Here is a 21,641-nt window from a genome sequence, read left to right on the forward strand (position 1 = left end):
GTTAAGTTTACTTAATTAAATTGTGCAAACTCGTTGCCTTAATTCAATTAAGTAATATTAACTTTATCATATCAAGTGTCATTTAAGTCATATTTACTAATGTATTAAAAGTATTCCTTACTTGTATCCAGTCACATTTACTTAAAGCATTTAAGTTTTATTAACTTAACTGAATCTGTGATTTGAGGAATGGTACCAGTAAAGTTTAACTATAGCATATAACAATAATTATTATAATTTATCAATAAAATAATAGCAATATTCCTATTTAATTTTATTTACAGTTTCAAATACATTGCAACTAGTAAAAATCACAGGTCTCCATTTAGATCACTTCAAAACATTTATTTTTCAAAATGTTGATTACAGCAGAAATGGTTGAAGCAATTGAGAAAATTTGAATCAATACACATTACTATAATTTATTGGATGACTGTCACTGGCTGCTAAACATGTGTGCTACATGAAAAGTCCTGCATCAAAATTGACTTCAGTCATAGGTTTATTATGATTCACTGGCAAATGCACAGGATTCTTTTTTTACTGAGCGCTAACTGCTTCAAACAAATACTAAATAATAATTTATTAACTTTTAAAGATTAAATTCTCTCAGCATATTTTATTCCACTCCTGCACCTGGTTCTAAGAAACAATAACATTGTTTTCAATGTTAATTTTGATTTACCACATAAAAGTGCAAAGAGCAAAACAAATTGCAATCTTCAAAATCAGGACAAATCACTTCTGCCATAGAGTGCAGTAGTAATTCAACGTTGTCTTAATTAAAAGCACAAAACATGTCTAATGTGGAAACCTGAGAAGGGAGATAATAACAGGGCTGTGGAGTCGGTAGATAAATGCTCCGACTCTGACTCCTCAGTTTCTAAATCTTCCGACTCCGACTCTCCGACTCCGACTCCTCTGTATGTATATACTGTAATAAATCCTCTGTGGGTATTAAGGATCTATCCTTTAGCTATCCTAGCCCGCTCCCCACAGGTTACCCACCCAGCAAGCCCAAGGGATACACACCACCAATTTAGGGATCAAATACTTTATTTAATTAATTCATCTCCCCTCAGCACAATACAACCAGCTAGGGAGCAGATAAACAGGCTGTAACCCCGCCGCCAGAGTGTGTCAAACAGCAACTCAGTAGGTTCACCAGCACCCCACTCACAGAAGCACAGCAAGCCAAGCAAAATCGTAATTCACACCCGATTACACCAAACACCCCCCTCCGAGGCGGCAGCGTACACCATCCCATCCAGCCCTCCCTTAACCCACCGTATTGCACAGACCCGATCGGCTGACCATCCTAAAAACACATACACACACACAAACATACACACACACGAAGAATCTTAAAAAGGACACTTCCCTTTCCTCTACCAGACCCACCCACGAGGTCTAATCAACTAAGCCCCAGGGATTAAACAAGGCTGGGAACCAACTTCCTCCTGGAATGACAGTAGTCTCACCCGCCGGCAACAGTCTCGCCCTAATAAATCCGCGCAACCTCTACCTATTTCACCCCCCTACCTATCTTCGCCGGCAGCGATCCTAATGACCGCGACCAGCACTAATCAGCCCCTCACGCAACACTGACCGGCATTCCTCTTCCCTTGTCTCCAACCTTTCCCCTCTTATCACCACACTCTGCTACATGCCCCTCCCCCACTTAGTTATTGATTTCACCTGTGGCTAATCTCCTTATTACTCCTGGACAGTCTCATCCATTCACCACACTTCCCCCTTGCCAGGAAAAAAAGACTCGTCCCCGAGTCAGTCCAACCCCAATTCAAAATCCTTCGTCCACACCGGCCGCCGCTTCTCCCGCCGCAGATGTCCTCGTCCTGAGAGGAGTGGCCGCACCATTTCCTCGGCCTCCATGTTGCTGTCCTTTTCACTCTGGTCTCCGACTCTCTCATCCCCACCAGTGATCCAATGTCCCTCTGGCTGGCCCTCTGCTGCTTGTAACCCTCGATCAGCTCCCATTACTTCCACCTCCTGCAACCTGGCCGCAGCTGCTGGTATACACGGTGGTGCCTCCCTGTCCACCTCCACCGGCTCGGACGACCTTGGCAGGGGTGTTGAATCCATAGATGGGTTACTGTCCAGAGGATCCTCCTTTTGCACACTGGATGGTTCCCCTGCACCAGACAAACAGACAAAAGGTTTAAGCCTATTAAAATGCACTATTGTGTCCGAACCCCCTTCAGGCTGGCCCACTCTATAAAGGACATCAGAAATTACTTCCAACACCTTAAAAGGGCCCTTATAACGTCTCTGTAGTTTGGGACAACGGCCCCTCTTCCTCGCTTTATTCTGTACCCATACCTGCTCTCCCACAACATAGTGCTGATGATTTACTCTAAAATCATAAACCGCTTTTTGCTGTGCAGAGGCCCGTTCCTGGTGTCTCTTCACTGCCCCCACCACAGTAGACAACGTATCAGTGAGTGCCTTCACATACTCTGACACCGCCGAAAACCTCTCCTGATGACCCATATTCCACATCACATCCACAGGGAGAATGATCTCCCGACCAAATAACACCTTATATGGTGTGAACCCTGTGGACGCATGCACACTACTCCTGTAGGGCATAAGGACATACGGTAATAGAACATCCCAGTTCATCTGGTTGTCCTCCACGAACAATGCCAACATAGACAACAGGGTTCGATTGAATTTTTCCACCATCCCATTAGATTCAGGATGGTAGGGAGTAGGGATGCTCCTTTTGACCGTTTAACCGTTAACCGAAATAATTAATTTTGACCGAATATTAATCAGTTAAACGGTTTAAAATGTTTTTATATATATTTTAATTATTAGTAGTAGTATGAAGTTTTGTGGCATCTCAGCTGAAGATCGCTTTTCACGTTCTAAATACACTGGGTTTGAATCGGCGACTGTGATTACAGGCACACAGGCTTAGCCCACTGAGCCATGAACACAGGTACGAGCTTTGCTGCTGAAAATGGAAACATTGGCGCAAAGCTTCAGCGGCAGAGACGTATCCGTGTGCTATATTGTTGCCGATCGGTGTAAACACTACCCAGACATGTGCTCTTGTTTTATTTCGGGTACAATGGGCGTATTCACATATTTCTTTATCCAATACTAACTGTCAGATTATCATGTTGTTATCATGCGAATAGCGCAATTTGCAAGTGGGAAGGCGATCAGAGCTGCTTCGAGACGCAGACACTTAAGTCAGTCACTCTTGTTCTTTCTATTCGTATCACGAAGCTATAAAAATATATTTAGTTTCTACCTATATATATATTTGAAAAGTAGACCGTCCAAGGTTTCTGAGGGTGTTTTTTAAATGTGTATATGATAAAACCTCGCAGAGTTATTTAAATGGTTTGGCGAAATTTCTGTCAGATCCCGCCGGCGGGACCGCCGACCCCAGAGGAATTTAATATTCTAATCTAATCAGTTAACGGTTAATGTTCGGTTAACGAACGGCGGTTGTCGGTTGGGAAAATTAATCGAAATGAGCATCCCTAGTAGGGAGATGTTCGCGTCTTCTGTATACAAAGCAACTGGCACATCTCTCTGAACAATGTAGATTCAAAATTTCTCCCTTGGTCAGAATGTATACTGCGTGGAGCCCCTAACCTACACACCCACTGCTCTACCAGGACTTTAGCCAACGATTCTGCTTCCTGGTTTGGCACGGCATAAGCCTCCGTCCATTTTGAAAAATAATCACTCACCACTAAAACATATTTATTTTTTAGTGGGGTTTCAGGCAAGGGACCCAATATGTCCACAGCCAGACGTTCCATAGGTCGGGATGTCACAGAGGGGTTCAGAGGAGCCCTAGGGGGAAGGCCATGAGATTTACGAGAGGCACAGTCCGGGCACGTTCTACAAAACTGCAGAACATCCCTAAACCACCCAGGCCAAAAGAAGCGATCCTTAACTTTAGCTTGTAATTTCTGAATTCCTAACTGCCCCCCTGTGGCAGTACTATGCAGCATTTGCAAAGCCACCGGTACCATGCTCCTAGGAAGCACCACCTGGGCCCCGGGGGCTGCATCAGAGTAACTTGGTGGGACCCGGACCAGCCGCTGGCCTTGTAACTGCAACTGGCCCCACACAGACTGGTATTTCTTCAACTCGGGATACTGCTGCCATATATCCACCCCACCCTGCAACCCCTGTATTAAACTAATAATTACACTAATCTCACCATCCTCCCTCTGTGCTTTACTCACTTCATCCTCCAACCCAAATTCCACCCCACCAGTCTGAGTTTGGGCCTCCACCCTTACTACACAAATACTGTCAGAGAGCCCTTTCTGCCCTGAAGAGGGGATAGGGGAGCTAGCCACAGCCACTTCCTCTGGCAATGCCTCAGGTAAGGACAAAGGCCTACGGGACAAAGCATCTGCATTAGTATGTAATTTCCCAGGGCGATGAATGATTTTATACTGGAATGCAGCCAGCTGCTCCACCCACCGAGCCAATTGTCCTTCTAGGCCCTGAAAATTATGTAGCCATCTCAGTGAACTATGGTCAGTGCGCAAGGTAAATTCCTTCCCCAATAAGTAATGTTTGAAATGCTTTGTGAAAAATACCATGCTCAACAATTCCTTCCTAGTGGCTGCATATTTCCTCTCCTTTTTGGTCAGTGCCCTACTCGCATAAGCAACAACCCTTTCTACGCCCTCCTCACCCTCCTGGCATAACACTGCTCCAATGCCAAAGTCACTTGCATCCGTATCAAGAATGAAACGTTTATGAGGGTCAGGGTACGCCAAAACTGGTGCTGTAATCAAACTAGTCTTTAATTGTCGAAACGCCTCATCACACAACTCATCCCATTTAAATTTCCGTCCCTTTTCAGTTAACTGATGCAATGGCCTTGCCATGTCCGCAAAGCCCCTAACAAAACGGCGATAATAGGAGGCCAGCCCCAGAAAACTCTTAACATCTGTTTGAGTTTGAGGAACCGGCCAACTCCTCACAGCTTCCACCTTATCCTGGTCGGCCATAATGCCCTGAGCCGAAATAATGTGCCCCAGATAACGCACTTCTGTTGCAAACAGGTTACATTTACCAGGCTTCACTTTTAAATTTGCCTGCCCCAACTTCAAAAGCACCTCATCCAGCCTATGTAAATGTTCCTCAAAAGTCCGACCAAAACAAATAATATCATCCAAATACACTAAACAGGTTGACCACTGCAAGTCAGCCAGAACCAAATCCATTAAACGCTGGAAGGTGCTGGGTGAGTTACATAGGCCAAAACTTAAAATGTTAAACTCAAACAATCCCTGCCTAGTGATAAATGCAGTTTTTGGCCTGTCCCGAGGGTCAACCTCAACCTGCCAGTAACCACTGGCAAGGTCAAGAGTTGAAAACCATTGCGCATTGGCTAAACTATCTAGGGCATCATCAATCCTTGGCAGCGGATAAGCATCTTTCACTGTAACTTCATTAAGCTTGCGATAGTCTACGCAAAATCGGAGGCTACCATCTTTTTTCCATACTGGTACTACCGGAGCTGCCCAAGGACTACATGAGGGGCGTATGATGTCATTCTCAAGCATCTGTTTAATATGGTCCGCGACCTCCTGCTGCAAATGCAGAGGCACCCGACGGGGGTGCATTTTAATAGGCCTAGCACCCCCCGTATCAATTTCATGACGAGTCAGGTGTGTCCTCCCCAAATCACTATCATTCCGGCTAAATACGCCACTATGGCGTTGAAGTAACTCTCGAATAGCTATCAATTCTAAAGATGAGAAACCCTTTTCTGCCAACCCCAGCTGTGAAACAAGAACATCTACAGACCACTGTACGGTCTCTGCAGATATGGTGTCCTGTTCCACAGTGACGTCCGTATGAAGGGTGCCCACCTTCATACCCTCCTTTAAAACACAGGGCCCCTCAGTCACATTTATAACCCTGACAGGTACCACCCCTTGCTGCGCGCTACAAACCACCCGCGCCACCATCAAGTCACAATGTGAAGACAGGGAGTCAGACGGTTCGAGCAGGCCTACCGCACGGCCTGCCAACAACCCTTCCACAACCCCAGCAACAATGGCCTCCGTGCGTGGCCCTACTACAGTATCTGCCTGTACAGTAACTAGTTTTGGTTCATTAGCCTCAGATGATGAAATTAGAGGCAATTCCTTCCCCATCAAACTACAACATTTATTAGCAAGGTTAATCACAGCCCCATATTTTGACAGGAAATCAATCCCCAGCAAAATTTCGGTAGACACATCAGCCACTAAGAAATCCACAACCAAGGCCAAAGGTCCAAATTGACAAATGGTTTGCCACCTCCCAACCACCTGCATATCACCCCCATTTGCTGCTGATGCTACACCCTGATACGCTGTTAACTCCCCCATCCCCTTTGTAAACTGTAACCACCTCTGTTTGGGGATGATAGAGGCTTGCGCCCCTGTATCTACTAACACATGAGAAAAACACCCACCTGTTTTTGCATTAAGGTAGATACCGGAGCTATCCGGAGAATTGTGAGCCAGTCTGGCCAGCCTGCAGAAAGGGGTGGGCATTTGGCCCACTGTGCCCACCCCCTCTAGTTTCCCTGCACATAGGGACAGTTACGACGCAGGTGCCTAGTGCATCCACACTCCCAACATGCATCTCTAGCAGTTGCTATTGCTGCCCGTTCAGGTCTACCTTGCTGACCACGCCTCCTTTCCTCACTATTACTCCCCCTGCTCATCTCAGTCACGATAGGGGACGGCAAAGACGCCACCGTCTGCTGCAGAGTTCTAACCTCTTGCCTTAAACCCTCCACCACCCCCAACAAGAGCTCCATCTGTTGATCCCTAGGTGATTTTTCCGTAACAGCACACACCCGGGCATCATAACTAATCTGAGACCTTTCCAGGCTCTTTATTAATTCCAACTCGGCAGCTATATTAATGGCTTCTTCTAATGTATTAGGCTTCCGACCGCGAAGATATATTCTCAAATCGCTACTCCCAACATGTTCTACAAAGTGGTCTCGAGCAAACATATCACGCGTCACATTATCGGCAGAAGGATAGGCTTTATAAATAAGCCGGCGCAATGCCATACCAAAATCCCGAGCCGATTCGTCTGGCAATCGTCTACGGGACAAAAAATTGGCTCTGTTCCAGTCATCACTATCACATGGTTCCAAACATCTGCCTAATGCCTCTTTTAAACTTGAATAATCACTGCGAGCAGCCAAAGGCAACCGGGAATACAACTCTCTTGCACGCCCCGACAAGAGAAGTGACAAAAATTTCATTTTTAAAGAATCATCCCAACCATTCACTTCGGCAGCCACTTCAAACTGGGCAACCCAATCAGACCATTCCCGATTAGTACCAGTAAACGTTTCGGGCATAAACACCGGACAAGTTGCTACGGGCAAACACTGAACGGAGCTACCCTCCCCCCTCGGTGGCTGTTCCACTACTTCTGGGTCAGACATCATCCCACCGCTGCCACCAGTGTAATAAATCCTCTGTGGGTATTAAGGATCTATCCTTTAGCTATCCTAGCCCGCTCCCCACAGGTTACCCACCCAGCAAGCCCAAGGGATACACACCACCAATTTAGGGATCAAATACTTTACTTAATTAATTCATCTCCCCTCAGCACAATACAACCAGCTAGGGAGCAGATAAACAGGCTGTAACCCCGCCGCCAGAGTGTGTCACACAGCAACTCAGTAGGTTCACCAGCACCCCACTCACAGAAGCACAGCAAGCCAAGCAAAATCGTAATTCACACCCGATTACACCAAACACCCCCCTCCGAGGCGGCAGCGTACACCATCCCATCCAGCCCTCCCTTAACCCACCGTATTGCACAGACCCGATCGGCTGACCATCCTAAAAACACACACACACACACGAAGAATCTTAAAAAGGACACTTCCCTTTCCTCTACCAGACCCACCCACGGGGTCTAATCAACTAAGCCCCAGGGATTAAACAAGGCTGGGAACCAACTTCCTCCTGGAATGACAGTAGTCTCACCCGCCGGCAACAGTCTCGCCCTAATAAATCCGCGCAACCTCTACCTATTTCACCCCCCTACCTATCTTCTCCGGCAGCGATCCTAATGACCGCGACCAGCACTAATCAGCCCCTCACGCAACACTGACCAGCATTCCTCTTCCCTTGTCTCCAACCTTTCCCCTCTTATCACCACACTCCGCTACATGCCCCTTCCCCACTTAGTTATTGATTTCACCTGTGGCTAATCTCCTTATTACTCCTGGACAGTCTCATCCATTCACCACAATACTACGCTAATGTATTTTCTACATCCATTGAAGGAAAGGAAGGCAACATACATGTCATTTCACCACAGAACTACTGGCTAGGAAGCCAACACTCTACTCTACTTGAGCAAACGGATCACCCGTTCTCTTGCTTGGGATACGGTGTGGCCATGACAGAGGGTGCAAGCTCAGATTGACCACAGATTTTGGGGGGGGGGGGGGTGCTGTAGGTGTTTCCCTAACCTCTCCCTGCCCTGTGGGCTCGCAGCCCTCCAAGCAATGCAGTGTCTGTCCCTGTCACGGCAAACACACACAGTCACCTGACACATGGCCGATTTTGCCACCGACCGATGTGCGTGTACAATCGCGGCAATTGATTGGCGGCCGCAGATTGCGGGAATCCACATGGACGGGCAGATCCAGCTTGCCGAAAATCTCGACCACCGCCCCCATCCAAAGTAATGTGATGCCTCTGTCTGCTGCAGTGGCTGTCTCCTCTGTCAGCCAGCTGGAAGTTTAGTGCATTGTGTCACTCACCGGCCAGCTGATCAGCAGAACGAGCCTCTGCTGGAGACAGGTAGGGAGATCTGTGTTCTCGGCTCCTTCGGCCCCCTTCACTAGCGCATAGCGAAGGGGTGCCGACGGAGCTGAGAACACACCAGATGATTTTTCAGGCGTTTGACGCGTGATGACTCGTTGAACGGCCGAAAAATCGGCAGTGCATCTGTAAATGTATGGGGGGCTTTAGGCTAGGTTCACAGTTCCCTGTAACCATGGGCGTAAATCCCGGGGGGGACGGAGGGGACATGTCCCCCCCTATCCGAGGGTTGCCCCCCAAAAAAAATTATAAGAAAAATTTTTTAAAAATCGCACTATTGTGAAAAATATATGTATGTATACCTAACATAATTCTGTAAGTAGAAAAAAAAACAAACGCAAAAAATGCATTTAGAAACAGTTCAGTTCCCCCTCCCCTTCCTCACAGTGGTTTGGCCAACTGCCTGCTTTCCCAGGTCATCTCACCTACTCTACACACACGAATCAGGTGTGTGGCTGCGGCTCAATTAATGTCGAACTGCAGTAAGTAGGGTATTTTATTCACTTTAAATAAAGCGATTCTCTTTAATGTAGTTGATGCAGACTCATTCATAAATTAGTTGCGGCAAAAATGCTGATTACCGATGTAATTTTCCATGAATCTGCTATATTAGCGATTAAAATATTACTTATCTAGTTAACATTAGCTTGTTTACAATAGCTTGTTGCATAGTGCACTGCAACTAACACGCCAAAGCCGTTTCCCATGCATTGTTTTATTTGTGACGACTTGGCATAATGTTAACTTAACATTAACGGCCACAATTAGCATATTGTTTAGCTGTGCATTTACTAAATGAGCACTGTGCTACGTCCAAACTGCCCCACTGTATTTTTTTTGTATAATCAATATCTATTATGCATTTAAACAGTCATGTTTAAATTTTATTGTATTTTGATGGCTTGACTGTAAACAACATAACAAACAATGCAATAAATAGTTTAGAAGAAAAATCTGCTTTGTCATTGAACCTGAGAAAAACTTTGAAAATAACCATAATGACGCAGTCTCTATGCTACAATAATAATGATAGAAGCAAAGTTTTTCATTGTGGGGACATATCTTTATAAGTACAATTTGACTGTATTATTTGTGTCCCCTTCAAAAATTGCTCATGAGAAATTTTATATTTATTGTCCCCCCCTACTGTTAAATGAAATTTACGCCCATGCCTGTAACAGTGGAACACGACACAATGGAAAGCGGTGCCGCACCTTACCTGTGCATTACATCCCATATAGTGACGCATACAGTCAATGAAAAGCATGCTTCATGGTTACTTGACATGTTCGTTTTGTGGTAACATTATACACTGCATGCATTGAGCTTTATTCTTACAGCAGAGAAGTAGTTCATTATGACTGTTTGTGAATTGGGACATTTCAACTTACTTTTTTAATTCCCATTTAAATTTAGTAGGAGTCGGAGTCGGTTAACTTTTTGCCGACTCCGACTCCAGGTACCCAAAATTGTCTCCGACTCCGACTCCTCGACTCTGACTCCACAGCCCTGGATAATAACAGTATAATAATAGTTATGCAAGCTTAAAATTATTATCATACTGAAGATTGTGGCCAAAAAATATCTAACACTCCATACACCATGCAGAATGTCTTAGGAAAACTATGTAGCTCCACTGAACTGTCATCCCAGAAATAAAGTCAACAGAACGGTTGAATGGAAAACCTCCGCTGTCTGAACATCTCTACATTCGTATAACATTTTACAATCCTCATTTAAAGTGCTTTTAAGCAGACCATGCTGACTGATACACAATAACATTAATACAAGGATACTGTGATCCATTAACATATGTCAAACAATGAAAATGAATTATATAAATTATAACTTAAATGCTTTAAGCCTATTAAACAAATATTAATGCTGAACAAACAACTGAATCTATTCAAAAAGTAGAATTAAACAATTTTTTTTTTCTTGCTATGACATGTTGTGAATCATCTCATGCCAGTAGTGGCCATGTGAACTGCAGGTCAGATAATTTTGACCTAAATGTGTTGATTTAAGCAAATAACTGGTTCTTCAAAGTCTATAGTTTTGGTTTCAATTAGGGGTGCACCGATCGATCGGCGCACCGATCGATCGGCCTCGATCACGTTAATTTGAGGGGATCAGAAATCGACCATATTCCCATGAGATCCACCGATCTTAGTTATATGCTTTTAACTCTTTGGGGTCGAGTATGTCGTCGACGACATCGCGTACTTTTCGCGTCTATTTCAGTTTATAAATATCTCGCTGAAATCTTAATGTATAATCATGAAAAAAACGCTGGCTAAATCCGTAATCTGTCTTCTTTTCAAAACGTCCATTGTCGGAAGTATTAAAGTTTTAAAAATTAGGTTAAATCGGCAAAAAAGTTAACCATGTCATCTTACTTTGTTTTACCTGCATCGGGGGCGTGTAGTACCGCTCTCACCCGAAGATCGCTATTCACATTCTAAATAGCCGCATTAGCGCGTATTCAAATCGCATTCGCATGGTAATTTGATTAACAGCGCAACGGTGAAACGCGATCCAGATACATCCCCTTCAGCGCCATAAAAGGGGGTTGGGGACGTGGCCAGGTGACAATGGCTCATTCATACACATGAAAGTTGCTACATATTCAATGAAAGGAGCCAGAAATAGTTACATGAGTTAGGTTTTTCTTATTTATTTATCCAAATTAATGTTGCATCTACACCATTTAGTCATCTTCATGTAGCCAAGACTTTGGTGATCAGATATCTGGGATCAAAACAAACTGCCAGCATTGCTTACTATGTACTTTTATAATGTTTCTGCAAGTGTTCCAAACTGCATTTTGCAATGTCTATACTTTGATGTCAAATTTCAAACTTAACAAAAATCTGACATATTTACAATATATATTAAAATAAAGATGAGTGTAATGGCAAAACAAATATATAAGAAATAATGTATTTGCCATGAATTAAGTGTGATGAAATGTGTGATCATGCCCCAGTCAGTGAAAGTGTGTTTCCTACCCCTAGGCCCCAGAGGGTTAAATCAGCCTTTTCTCCCATTCCCGAGAGAGGTGCAGTGCAGGCTGCCTCCCTCCCTATTTTTTGGACAAGTGTGTCATAACAGCTATATATATATTTTTTTTTTTACAAAATTAGAGAAATTAAAGTCTGGAAGAAAAAATATGATTTTGTAGTTCAAACAGCAATGCTCATTTATATGTTCATTTATATTTGAGGACACTACCTCATGTTTTGTGAGTATTCATATCAATTTACTCAATAAAAATGGAAACATTGAAGTAACTGTCTTTTAGTTATGAAAGAAACAAGATCGGCAAAAAAAAAATCGAGATCGGCAGGTAAGGTTGCCTAAGGATCGGTGATCGTTGATCGGCCAGAAAACTGCAATCGGTGCACCCCTAGTTTCAATGACTTCGATCCCAGATCAAGCATGACTTGCTGGATGAAGTTGAATGTGTTCTTCATGCACTTTGGGTAATCAAGATGGAGTGTGTAAGATAGTCCAAACAAGAGACAAACAGCAAGAGGCAGGTCCCTGACATCATCCATAACAATACCTCCCTCTATGATGATAGCAGTGGAGACTGGACGTACAGGGATCAACGAAGAGCAGTGAGGAGAGTCTTCATTGTCGACTAACAGAATGCCAACAGGAATCTGCTCAAAGTTGTTTTCTTCTGAGTCCTAAATAGATATGAATATAAAAAAATTGATAAAGTAAATATATGCAAATAGACATTAGAGCTGTACATTAGATTTTTCTGTAGTACTAGTCACAAAAACAGTCAAAATTCATTAACCTTATAAAAAAAGTTAAAATATTAATCATCAATTTTTACAGCTTTTTTTTTTTTTTTAATTTTTACAAATCTTTACAAAGCAAACCTTAAAAAAAATTCTAAAGGGTTGTGTCACGATCGGTGGTGCAGGCGAGCGGGCAAGTAGACGAGCTGACCCAGGAAGCAGGGTAAACATGACTTTATTGCACACGGACAGGACCGGGGAAACACGACAGCAACGTCAATGACAGAACTGGGGACTACAGACTTAGACACGGACTAAGTACTAGAGACAGGCTACGGAGAACGAATCACAGGTGAGAACAATCAGGGAATCACACGAGGTAAGGAGGTGGGCGTGGTAAACATCGGGAGCAGATCATGACAGACCCCCCCCCAAAGGTGCGCACTCTGGGCGCGCCCCAAAGGGAGGTGATGAAGGAGACCAAACCGGGGAAACAGGACCTGGAAAACAAGAACAAAGCCATTAACGAGACCAGGGAAACAGGACCGAGACATAGAACTGGAACAAAGACCAACCGAAGGACAGGACGCGACAAAGAACAGGAAACGCGGAAAGACAAGCCAGGAAGGGAGACACGGGGGGCACAGCAGGAACACCCACAGGCGACACAAAGGGGCCAGGGGTGAACAGAGGCGGAACAGAGGGACAAGGGGCAGAGACAGGCGGGACGAAAGGAAAAGAAGGAGGGAGGAGCGGAGCCCGAGGGAGCTCAGACAGGCGACAGGCGGCGGCCGGAGGGGCCGCAGGCGAGGGGAAGAAGGGAGCCGGAGGGAACCATACAGGGGCCAAGGGGATGACACGAGGGAGAGACGGAGGGGGCATGAAGGGAGCAGGAGGGAACAGCAGCGGAGGCGGGCAGGAGGGGGAAGCCGCAGCAGGCGACGGCGGAGCCGGCGTAGGCACCGTCCGACAGCCCGCCGAAGCAGGAGGGCCCGGAGGCGACCGACAAGGCGCCGGAGGCGTGACCAAGGACCGACACCGAGGCACCGTGGGGGGAACCGGAGGCGACCGCCGACCACGAGCCGGAGGCGCAGCCGGTGACCCCGGAGCCCCAAGCAAGGTGAGCAAGGGCGAGCAAGGGGGCAGGGCGGGCGGGAACCGGGCCCGACGCCTGTGGCCCCGTCCCTTACGGGACACTGACAGGCGGGGTCCACCAGGCCGATGTTCCCAGCCAGACAAGGGAACGGGAGTCCAGAGGGAGGTCCCCGAGGGGTTCCACTCCGGCTCCTCCTCCTCAGAGGAGAAAGGAGCAAGGGTCCCATTGTCCGGGACCTCCTCGGGGACGTGGGCCGGTGCTGGAGGCTCGGGCAGAACAGGGGGCGTGGCACGAGCAGGAGGTGCTGTCACGATCGGTGGTGCAGGCGAGCGGGCAAGTAGACGAGCTGACCCAGGAAGCAGGGTAAACGTGACATTATTGCACACGGACAGGACCGGGGAAACACGACAGCAACGTCAATTGGCTGTTATTAGACCCGTTCTAAAGAAACCAAATCTTGAACCTAGTGTTTTAGGAAACTATAGACCAATCTCAAATCTTCCTTTCATTTCAAAGATCATGGAAAAGGTTGTAGTTCGTCAGTTGTCTTCTTTCCTACAAAAAAATAATACTAATGAATTATATCAGTCTGGCTTTAGACCAAACCATAGCACAGGAACTGCTCTAGTCAAAGTAATGAATGATTTACTTATGGCTTCTGACCGTGGCTTGATATCGCTGTTGGTATTACTAGATTTAACTGCAGCATTCGATACTGTGGACCATAATATCCTCTTGGACCGGTTAGAAGGTGTAGTTGGCATTACAGGGACAGCACTCTCTTGGATCCGCTCATATTTAACTGATCGCTATCAGTATGCACATGTGAACAACGAATCATCCAAGGCCACCAAAGTCACATACGGTGTCCCACAGGGATCAGTACTGGGCCCACTATTGTTTACCCTATACATGCTACCGCTTGGTAACATTATTAGAAAACATGGTGTTGGGTTTCATTGTTATGTAGATGATACACAGTTATATATATCTGTTAACCCTGATGATACATCACTCCTATCTCGGTTAGAAGATTGTCTGTTAGATATTCGGTGCTGGATGGCAAAAAAAATTCTAATGTTAGACACAGAAAAAACAGAAGTACTGGTGATTGGTCCCAAGGCTGCAAGTAATAAGTTTCACCACCTCAGCATTAGTGGCCTTCCTACACAACCTAACACAGTGGTTAGAAATCTTGGTCTTCTAGTAGATTCAGATCTATGTTTTGATGCTCACATAAGAAGTATTACTAGAACTGCGTTTTATCATCTACGAAACATAGCCAAGCTTCGTAAGATGCTCTCACTTCGTGATGCAGAAAAATTAATACATGCCTTCGTAACTACCAGACTAGACTACTGTAATGCCCTCCTTTCTGGTTGCCCGTCTGGTTCCTTAAATAAACTTCAGCTGGTACAAAATGCGGCAGCCAGAGTTCTCACAAACACAAAAAAATTTGATCACATCACACCAGTCTTATCCTCCCTTCATTGGTTACCAGTTAAGTCTCGGATTGACTATAAAATACTGCTGTTAACCTATAAAGCACTGAATGGCCTTGCACCAGACTACCTTAATAATCTGCTGACCACATACAATCCCCCACGCTTGCTTCGATCTCAAGGTGCGGGATATCTGTTAGTACCTAGGGTAGAAAGATCTACGGCAGGCTGCAGAGCTTTCTCCTATAGAGCTCCTCAGCTGTGGAACGGTCTTCCATCGGATGTGCGGGTTTCAGGCTCACTTTCAATATTCAAGTCTAGACTAAAAACACACCTGTTTAGTTTAGCTTATAGGGACACTAGTACTAGCTCTAGCTAGCTTCTCACTCCCAGTTAAACCTATAGTGTGAGGTGTAGAGCTGGGTGGGGATCGGTGCCATTGGCTTTGGATAAACTGAATTGACAGTGCTGTCACTCTAGCTTCACAATTGCTTGTGGGATTGGAGTGCTGACATTTCAGGGACTCCCCATGCCTGCATTCCCACCTGCCTCTCCCTCCTACTTATGCTGCCATAGCCATATCTGCCGGAGCATTGCACTTCATATTGCACTCATCTAACTTTTAGCACTGCCTATAGTCTCCCTTACTTTGACTAATTGCATTTATTTCCACCACCTTCTCCTGGGGGGTGCTGCCTGGAGCCCTCAATCTATCAAGATGTCCAGCACACCCTGTAACATGTGACGTCGCCACTACCAATGACGACCGTGCATCCAGCTCGCCGTTCTGCCTGTGTCATCTTCCTTGTTTGACCCGCTCCCTGCCTTCTGGCTGCCTGGCGATTGGAGGGAGTGGTGGCACCGGCTTGTCATCTCCCCCCTGCTCCCCGTTTGTGTTTCAGATTTAACTGTATTTGACTCTCCCTGCCGGCCCCTGGAGGATGGGCTCCCCCTTTGAGTCTGGTCCCTCCCAAGGTTTCTTCCTTCTAGGGAGTTTTTCCTTGCCACTGTCGCCTATGGCTTACTCACTGGGGGCTTTGGGTGGGGATGCTGTAAAGCGCTTTGGGACAATGTAATGTTGTGATAATGCGCTATACAAAAATAAATTTGTTGTTGTTGTTGTTGTCGTCAATGACAGAACTGGGGACTACAGACTTAGACACGGACTAAGTACTAGAGACAGGCTACGGAGAACGAATCACAGGTGAGAACAATCAGGGAATCACACGAGGTAACGAGGTGGGCGTGGCTCACATCGGGATCGAACGGAGTGGATTATGACAGGTTGTCCCCAAGAAGGACAGGGATACCATGAAGAACCATAGTGTGTCGAATTGTAACTTCCGTTTCCTGAAAAAACAGAGGCGTTTATGAAATTCCATGTTATTCAGTGTATAAAAAATGACATTGTTTGTAATTTGTAACAGTGTAGTTTCTTGAAGGAACCATATTTCATTTTAGTATTTTTATCTGCAAATTAAAATATGACATTAAATCTTATTTTAATGAACTGTTTTTTCTTTAACATTTATAAAATCATGAAGAATAGTACAATAATTTAAAGGAATAATTTCATTATTCACTCATGCCATGTCCAATTTTATGACTTTCTTCAGGCAAATACAAAGATTTTAAGGAAATAATTTTTGGGGGGTTATATATAAAATGGGCTACTCGTTTGATGCTTAAATAACACAGTGATCATGACAATAATTCATATGACCCACATGGACAAATCATAGTCTTTTAAAGAAAAAATATAGGTGTGTGCAAGAAACACAGTAATATTTGTAAAGTTTTTAACTGCAAATCAATGCTTCCAGTCTGTCACGAGAGTGATCATGCAGGGGATGTTGTGACCCCATGACGTTTGTGGTGTTAAGGTTAGGTCAATGGCTTAGTATGAGAAGTAATGTTGGAAGCATGGAAGATCATCAATTCTTGCACAAGTTTTAAATTTGCTTACATCACAATGTGCCCTTGGTGATCGTCCTAATAACATTATACTGGAAACATTGATTTGGATTTAAAAATAAAATTCTGAATATTTTTCAGAATATTTTACACTTTGCATCACTTAAGAAAATGGCTGATTAACATGGGTCAAATAAATTTGACATGCAGTAGCAGTAAGAAATTAAGTCTTATTCACACATGAATAGTCATACCTGATCTAATGTTTGATTGGTGTTTCTTCTTGACTCAACTTGCTCTAGTAATTTTGATAAGGTCTGACCCAAGGTTCCAGTTTTAGACCGAAAAATCTTCATTAGACGGGGTGTGTGTCTGTCAAGTTCACCAAAGAATTCACTCTGAAGATTCTTGCAGGCAATCCGAGTATATTCTGCAAAAACCTACAAAACAGAAAATCATTTAACCAATGAAACAAATGCAAATAGCCAATCACAATAAGATTTCTTACCTCACGCTCAGTAAAAAGTGCTGGCCAGCGTTCCATCATTGTTTTAATCGGTGGCTCAGTTTCCACGATTTCTTTTCTTCGTAAAGGAAATGTTTAGTCCATCTTTTGGGCGACTAAGGTCTTGTTTGGCAATCTTTTTCGCATTTCTTCAACAAGCAGTTCCCTATCTTTTTCAAGAGATATTTTATCCTTTCCCAAAGGGAAATCAGGAAGGTAATTTCTTTCATCTCCTCGTGGTTTTTTAATATTTTGTTTTGGAGGCTGTCCTTCAGGAGAGTACTTGCCCCTTCTTCCTCCATTAACAGAAACATCAAGGCATCCAGCTTTACGGTGTTTTGACCGGTAATTGCCCATCTTAAATTTGAGACTATTTTTCCACCCTCCGTACCCTGTTGATGATCCTTGCTCTCAAAGACACGGATGCTTGTTGATAAGGGCTGTGGCAACTTCAGCAAAATCTTCATCAGTAGAGTATGCTTTATATGAGTACATGCACTCTGCCAACTTTTGCAGTATTTCGTGTTTTAATGTGACAAAAAGTTTTCCTCTGGCTCGGAAAGCTGAGAGAGGGAAAACATCATTCAATTCAGACAGTTCAGTGACTGAATGGGGACTTAAATGACTGCCACAAAGCTCATAGGACCTTAAGTGTTCAATTGCCTGCAGACAAACACAACATGAGTGTTAATAACTACAAGTTTTGTAATCTGTCTGAATTCTGGGAGACCGGAGCACGAGCCAGCTGAAACAATCATATCTGGTACATACTTAATCCCATCCAAACATACTGAAGATGCTCCCAAAGCAGTGTTTTGCTGACCGTTCATCTGAAAGAGGGACTGCTGCACATTGTCAGGGAATGAAGAAACAGCAGCAGCTTTCAATTTTTGAATTTCCACTGGTGGTTTGAAAAAAGATGGAGAAGCTACGTGGAAACCCATCATTCTTTGGTGTCTTACTGCCAGTGTGAGACACACATTTTTGAAGTTTTGTGTTGCATGGACAATTTTTTTAAAGAATTTGTGTTTCCCCTCAAAGCGCATGGTCCAAACATCTATTAATGGTCCAAAAGTTCGAATTAGTTTGGGATAATGCTCCAGGTAGTGATGTTTGGGCCGAAGTCTTGTAGAGGGAAACAATGTCTGAAACAAATGGCGATGTTCTGAGATCTTCATTTCAAAAAAGGCCAATGAGTCTTCTGAAAATCTTGGAGATGTGGCTAGTTCATCAACATGTTTAACAGTCATGATCAGCTCCCAGAACAGGTCACCTTCAGGAACATTGTGTCCAATCAAAAAAGGAAGTAATCTAAGAAGAGTCCAATTTTCATGGGCATTGCCTAAAATTGTTGACTTTGCTGTGTGACTCTTGGTTATAATCTGAGGCCGGTCTGTTTTGTCTGTAAATGTGTAAGGAAATACACATTATGAATAGGATCGCCTTATTCAAAGACTCCAAAGAAAAGTATTTTTGGTCAATTAGCTTCTGAAAACATGGTGATAATTCAAAAGGCACAAAATTCTAAAAGATCGTGTAAGATATCTGATGGGAAACCATCCACTACATGAAAATGTTTCAGATTCTCACTAAGTATGCAGCTAGACCTAACATCTTCTACGTGCTTGTAATGAGTCACTTTTGTTCGGAGCTGGGAGAAACCAGACTGTACTTCACTGACCTACAGTTCATCCCTGGTGGCCATGCAGAATCTGCACATATGATTAGCTGTAAAACTCTCATAAAAACCTGCAAGAGAATGAGCTGCCAAATTGTCTGCTGCTACAAACAATACATGCTTGCTCCAAGCTGTTGCAGGTATAAGGCCCTGCTCCTCAAGTGTTACAAGATCTTGGATGAGAGGATGGAGAATTTTGCCATAACCATGCTCCTTGACCACACTGGTCTTACAAATAGTGATGCTCCAATTGATTGGCCACCGATCATGATCAGCCGATATTGGCTAAAAATAGCTTGATCGGCGAACCCCAAAAGCGCCTATCAAAAAAGCCGATCACTTGACGTATATTACTCGCGCGACTTTTTCACACGTGCATGCACGGCGCACAGGTAAACAACAGCAGAGCGGAGTTTACCAGTGGCAACATGAGTTCTCCCGTCTGGAAGTTTTTCAAAGTGTCCGATAAAGACGTAAAGTTAGCCGTTTGCAATGTATGTCGTGATGAAATCCCTCGAGGTGGAAGCAAGCAACGGCATTTTAACACCACTAACATGATTAGGCATCTTAGAACACGCCATAAAATGTGCACAAACAGTCAGTGTACAAGCACGGGACTGGCGATATACGAGTATATTTTCCATGATTAAATCTGTGGTGCTTCAGTAAAATATGATATGAGCAATACTTACACGGCCAAACAGACGGCATTGGATTCCAAAATGTTCCCGAAGTCACAGTTTCGCTGGTTATTTTCCTCCGTTCGATTTCTTTACTTCTTTGCTGATGAAATGCTGACAGAAACGTCTTTTTACAAGCGAAATTGCTGCGATACACGAGCCCTTTCTCTAACGGCTGTTACCCCCCGCAGTGCAAAACTTTTCATCCAATTAAAATCGCTCTTCTTCTTCTTCGCTTCTTGCTCGCCGATTTTTTTTTATTTGCGCATTTAGCCACCTATTGTCCTGGTGTACAATGACGACGAAGTTTAGAAATTACATATTTTTTTCTGTATTGTATGACGCCATTACTCCTAATGATATTTAAAACGCTTTTAATCATTTTAACATTGCTTGTTCTGGTTTCAAATGATCTAGTGTGAATCTTGAACATTGATAACATGCATGATGAATTCCCGTTTTAAAAATACTCATTTTTTTATTTTTTTTTAACTAAGCACATATTCTTATCATTCTCATTCATATTTCATATCGTTCCTCTACTGACTTTTATTTATTTATTTATTTGTTTATTTATTTATTTAAGTTAGAGATTTTGTGTTTGGATTAGCCCATGTAGGTTCTTAAAGGTCGGGATCTTCCAACTATAAGCTAAAATGATAGTAGAATGGAAAAATGGCACTCAAACAAATCATATTACAGTAACTAGAGATATTTAAGTAAATAAGACTTTTGAAGGCAAATAGTAAGGATTACTACATATACATTAGTAAGGTAAACAACTCCACATTAAGTAAAGTCAACATAAAGAAATAAGTTAAAATGATTGTTAGATTTAATTTACAGTGTATCTGGCAACAATGGGGGGTCCCAACTCATCTGCCAACACAAGACGCATCCTTGTGCGTATGCTAACCACCCCACTGGCCCAGCAGTTGTGCTGGTGGGGCTCTGGCTAGAAGATGGCCTTTGGGGAGATGCTGGTCTGCAGAGCAGTCATAGGTACAGGATATAATGTTCATATGCAATTAGACCCTAAGAAGGAGAACAAAATCAAATCTTGAATTTAATTGTAAAGACCAAATTACAGAATATTTTGTGACTAGGAAATACAGTATGCAATGTTTGTGTTTCAGATTTCACTAGAAAATAAAGGCATGATGGTATTTCATAAAGACAGATCAGCCTGCAAGTTGACTTAACTTAATTTAACTTCTAACTTGATCTTAAGATCTGTTCCAAAGCTAGTTTAAAGGCTCCACCTGTGACTAGACTAGACCTTTCGCAACTGACATTTTAACTTACTGTAAAGCCCTTTTTGTCCAAAAAGTTCCAAGAACTATGGAACCAACAAAGCCCTGGGAAACTACTAGGGCTGGACCAGAATATTCGAATATTCGTTTGGAGGGATGGCATTCGAGTTTTCATTTTGAGATTCGAATATTCGGGGGGGGGGGGGGGAAAAAAACAAAACACGTGACATCGATCCCTGCGAAACGGTTCTCATTCTCGCTTAAATGACTAGCCCTTGCGGCAACACCAACATCGTGATTTACTCATGGGCGTAAATTTAATTTAACAGTAGGGGGGGACAATAAATATAAAATTTCTCATGAGCAATTTTTGCTAATTGTGGCCGTTAATGTTAAGTTAACATTATGCCAAGTCGTCACAAATAAAACAATGCATGGGAAACGGCTTTGGCAT

At 43.8% G+C, this 21,641-nt stretch overlaps 1 protein-coding gene across 4 annotated transcripts; it reads right to left on the reverse strand.

Moving 5' to 3' along the window:
- Window positions 1-320: 320 nt before the first annotated feature.
- On the reverse strand, window positions 321-21,161 carry LOC111842857 (uncharacterized). Of its 4 annotated transcripts, none has more exons than XM_072712770.1 (5): window positions 19,947-21,159; window positions 17,580-18,139; window positions 17,326-17,511; window positions 12,433-12,559; window positions 321-2,153 (listed from the first exon to the last, which is right to left on the reverse strand). In XM_072712770.1, the coding sequence occupies exons 2-5, from the start codon at window positions 17,616-17,618 to the stop codon at window positions 1,786-1,788; spliced, it is 720 nt and encodes a 239-aa protein (XP_072568871.1). In that variant the 5' UTR covers window positions 17,619-18,139; window positions 19,947-21,159; the 3' UTR covers window positions 321-1,785. The 4 variants fall into 4 exon arrangements, 2 of the variants coding, with proteins under 2 accessions (XP_072568871.1, XP_072568870.1); XM_072712769.1 differs by having other exon boundaries at window positions 17,580-18,978; XR_011991854.1 differs by lacking the exons at window positions 321-2,153; window positions 12,433-12,559 and adding an exon at window positions 13,754-16,507 and having other exon boundaries at window positions 17,580-18,978; window positions 19,947-21,161.
- Between the last annotated feature and the right edge of the window lie 480 nt (window positions 21,162-21,641).

Source organism: Paramormyrops kingsleyae, chromosome 5 (assembly GCF_048594095.1).
Source record: "Paramormyrops kingsleyae isolate MSU_618 chromosome 5, PKINGS_0.4, whole genome shotgun sequence".
NCBI lineage: Eukaryota > Metazoa > Chordata > Actinopteri > Osteoglossiformes > Mormyridae > Paramormyrops > Paramormyrops kingsleyae.

Coding starts and splice junctions, on each gene's coding strand:
- LOC111842857 (XM_072712770.1), bottom strand. CDS start 17,618: ATGATGGAACGCTGGCCAGCACTTTTTACTGAGCGTGAG. Junction 17,512..17,579: donor CACTTTTTACTGAGCGTGAG/GTAAGAAATCTT, acceptor TCTGTTTTGTAG/GTTTTTGCAGAATATACTCG. Junction 12,560..17,325: donor CCAATCAAACATTAGATCAG/GTATGACTATTC, acceptor ATATCTATTTAG/GACTCAGAAGAAAACAACTT.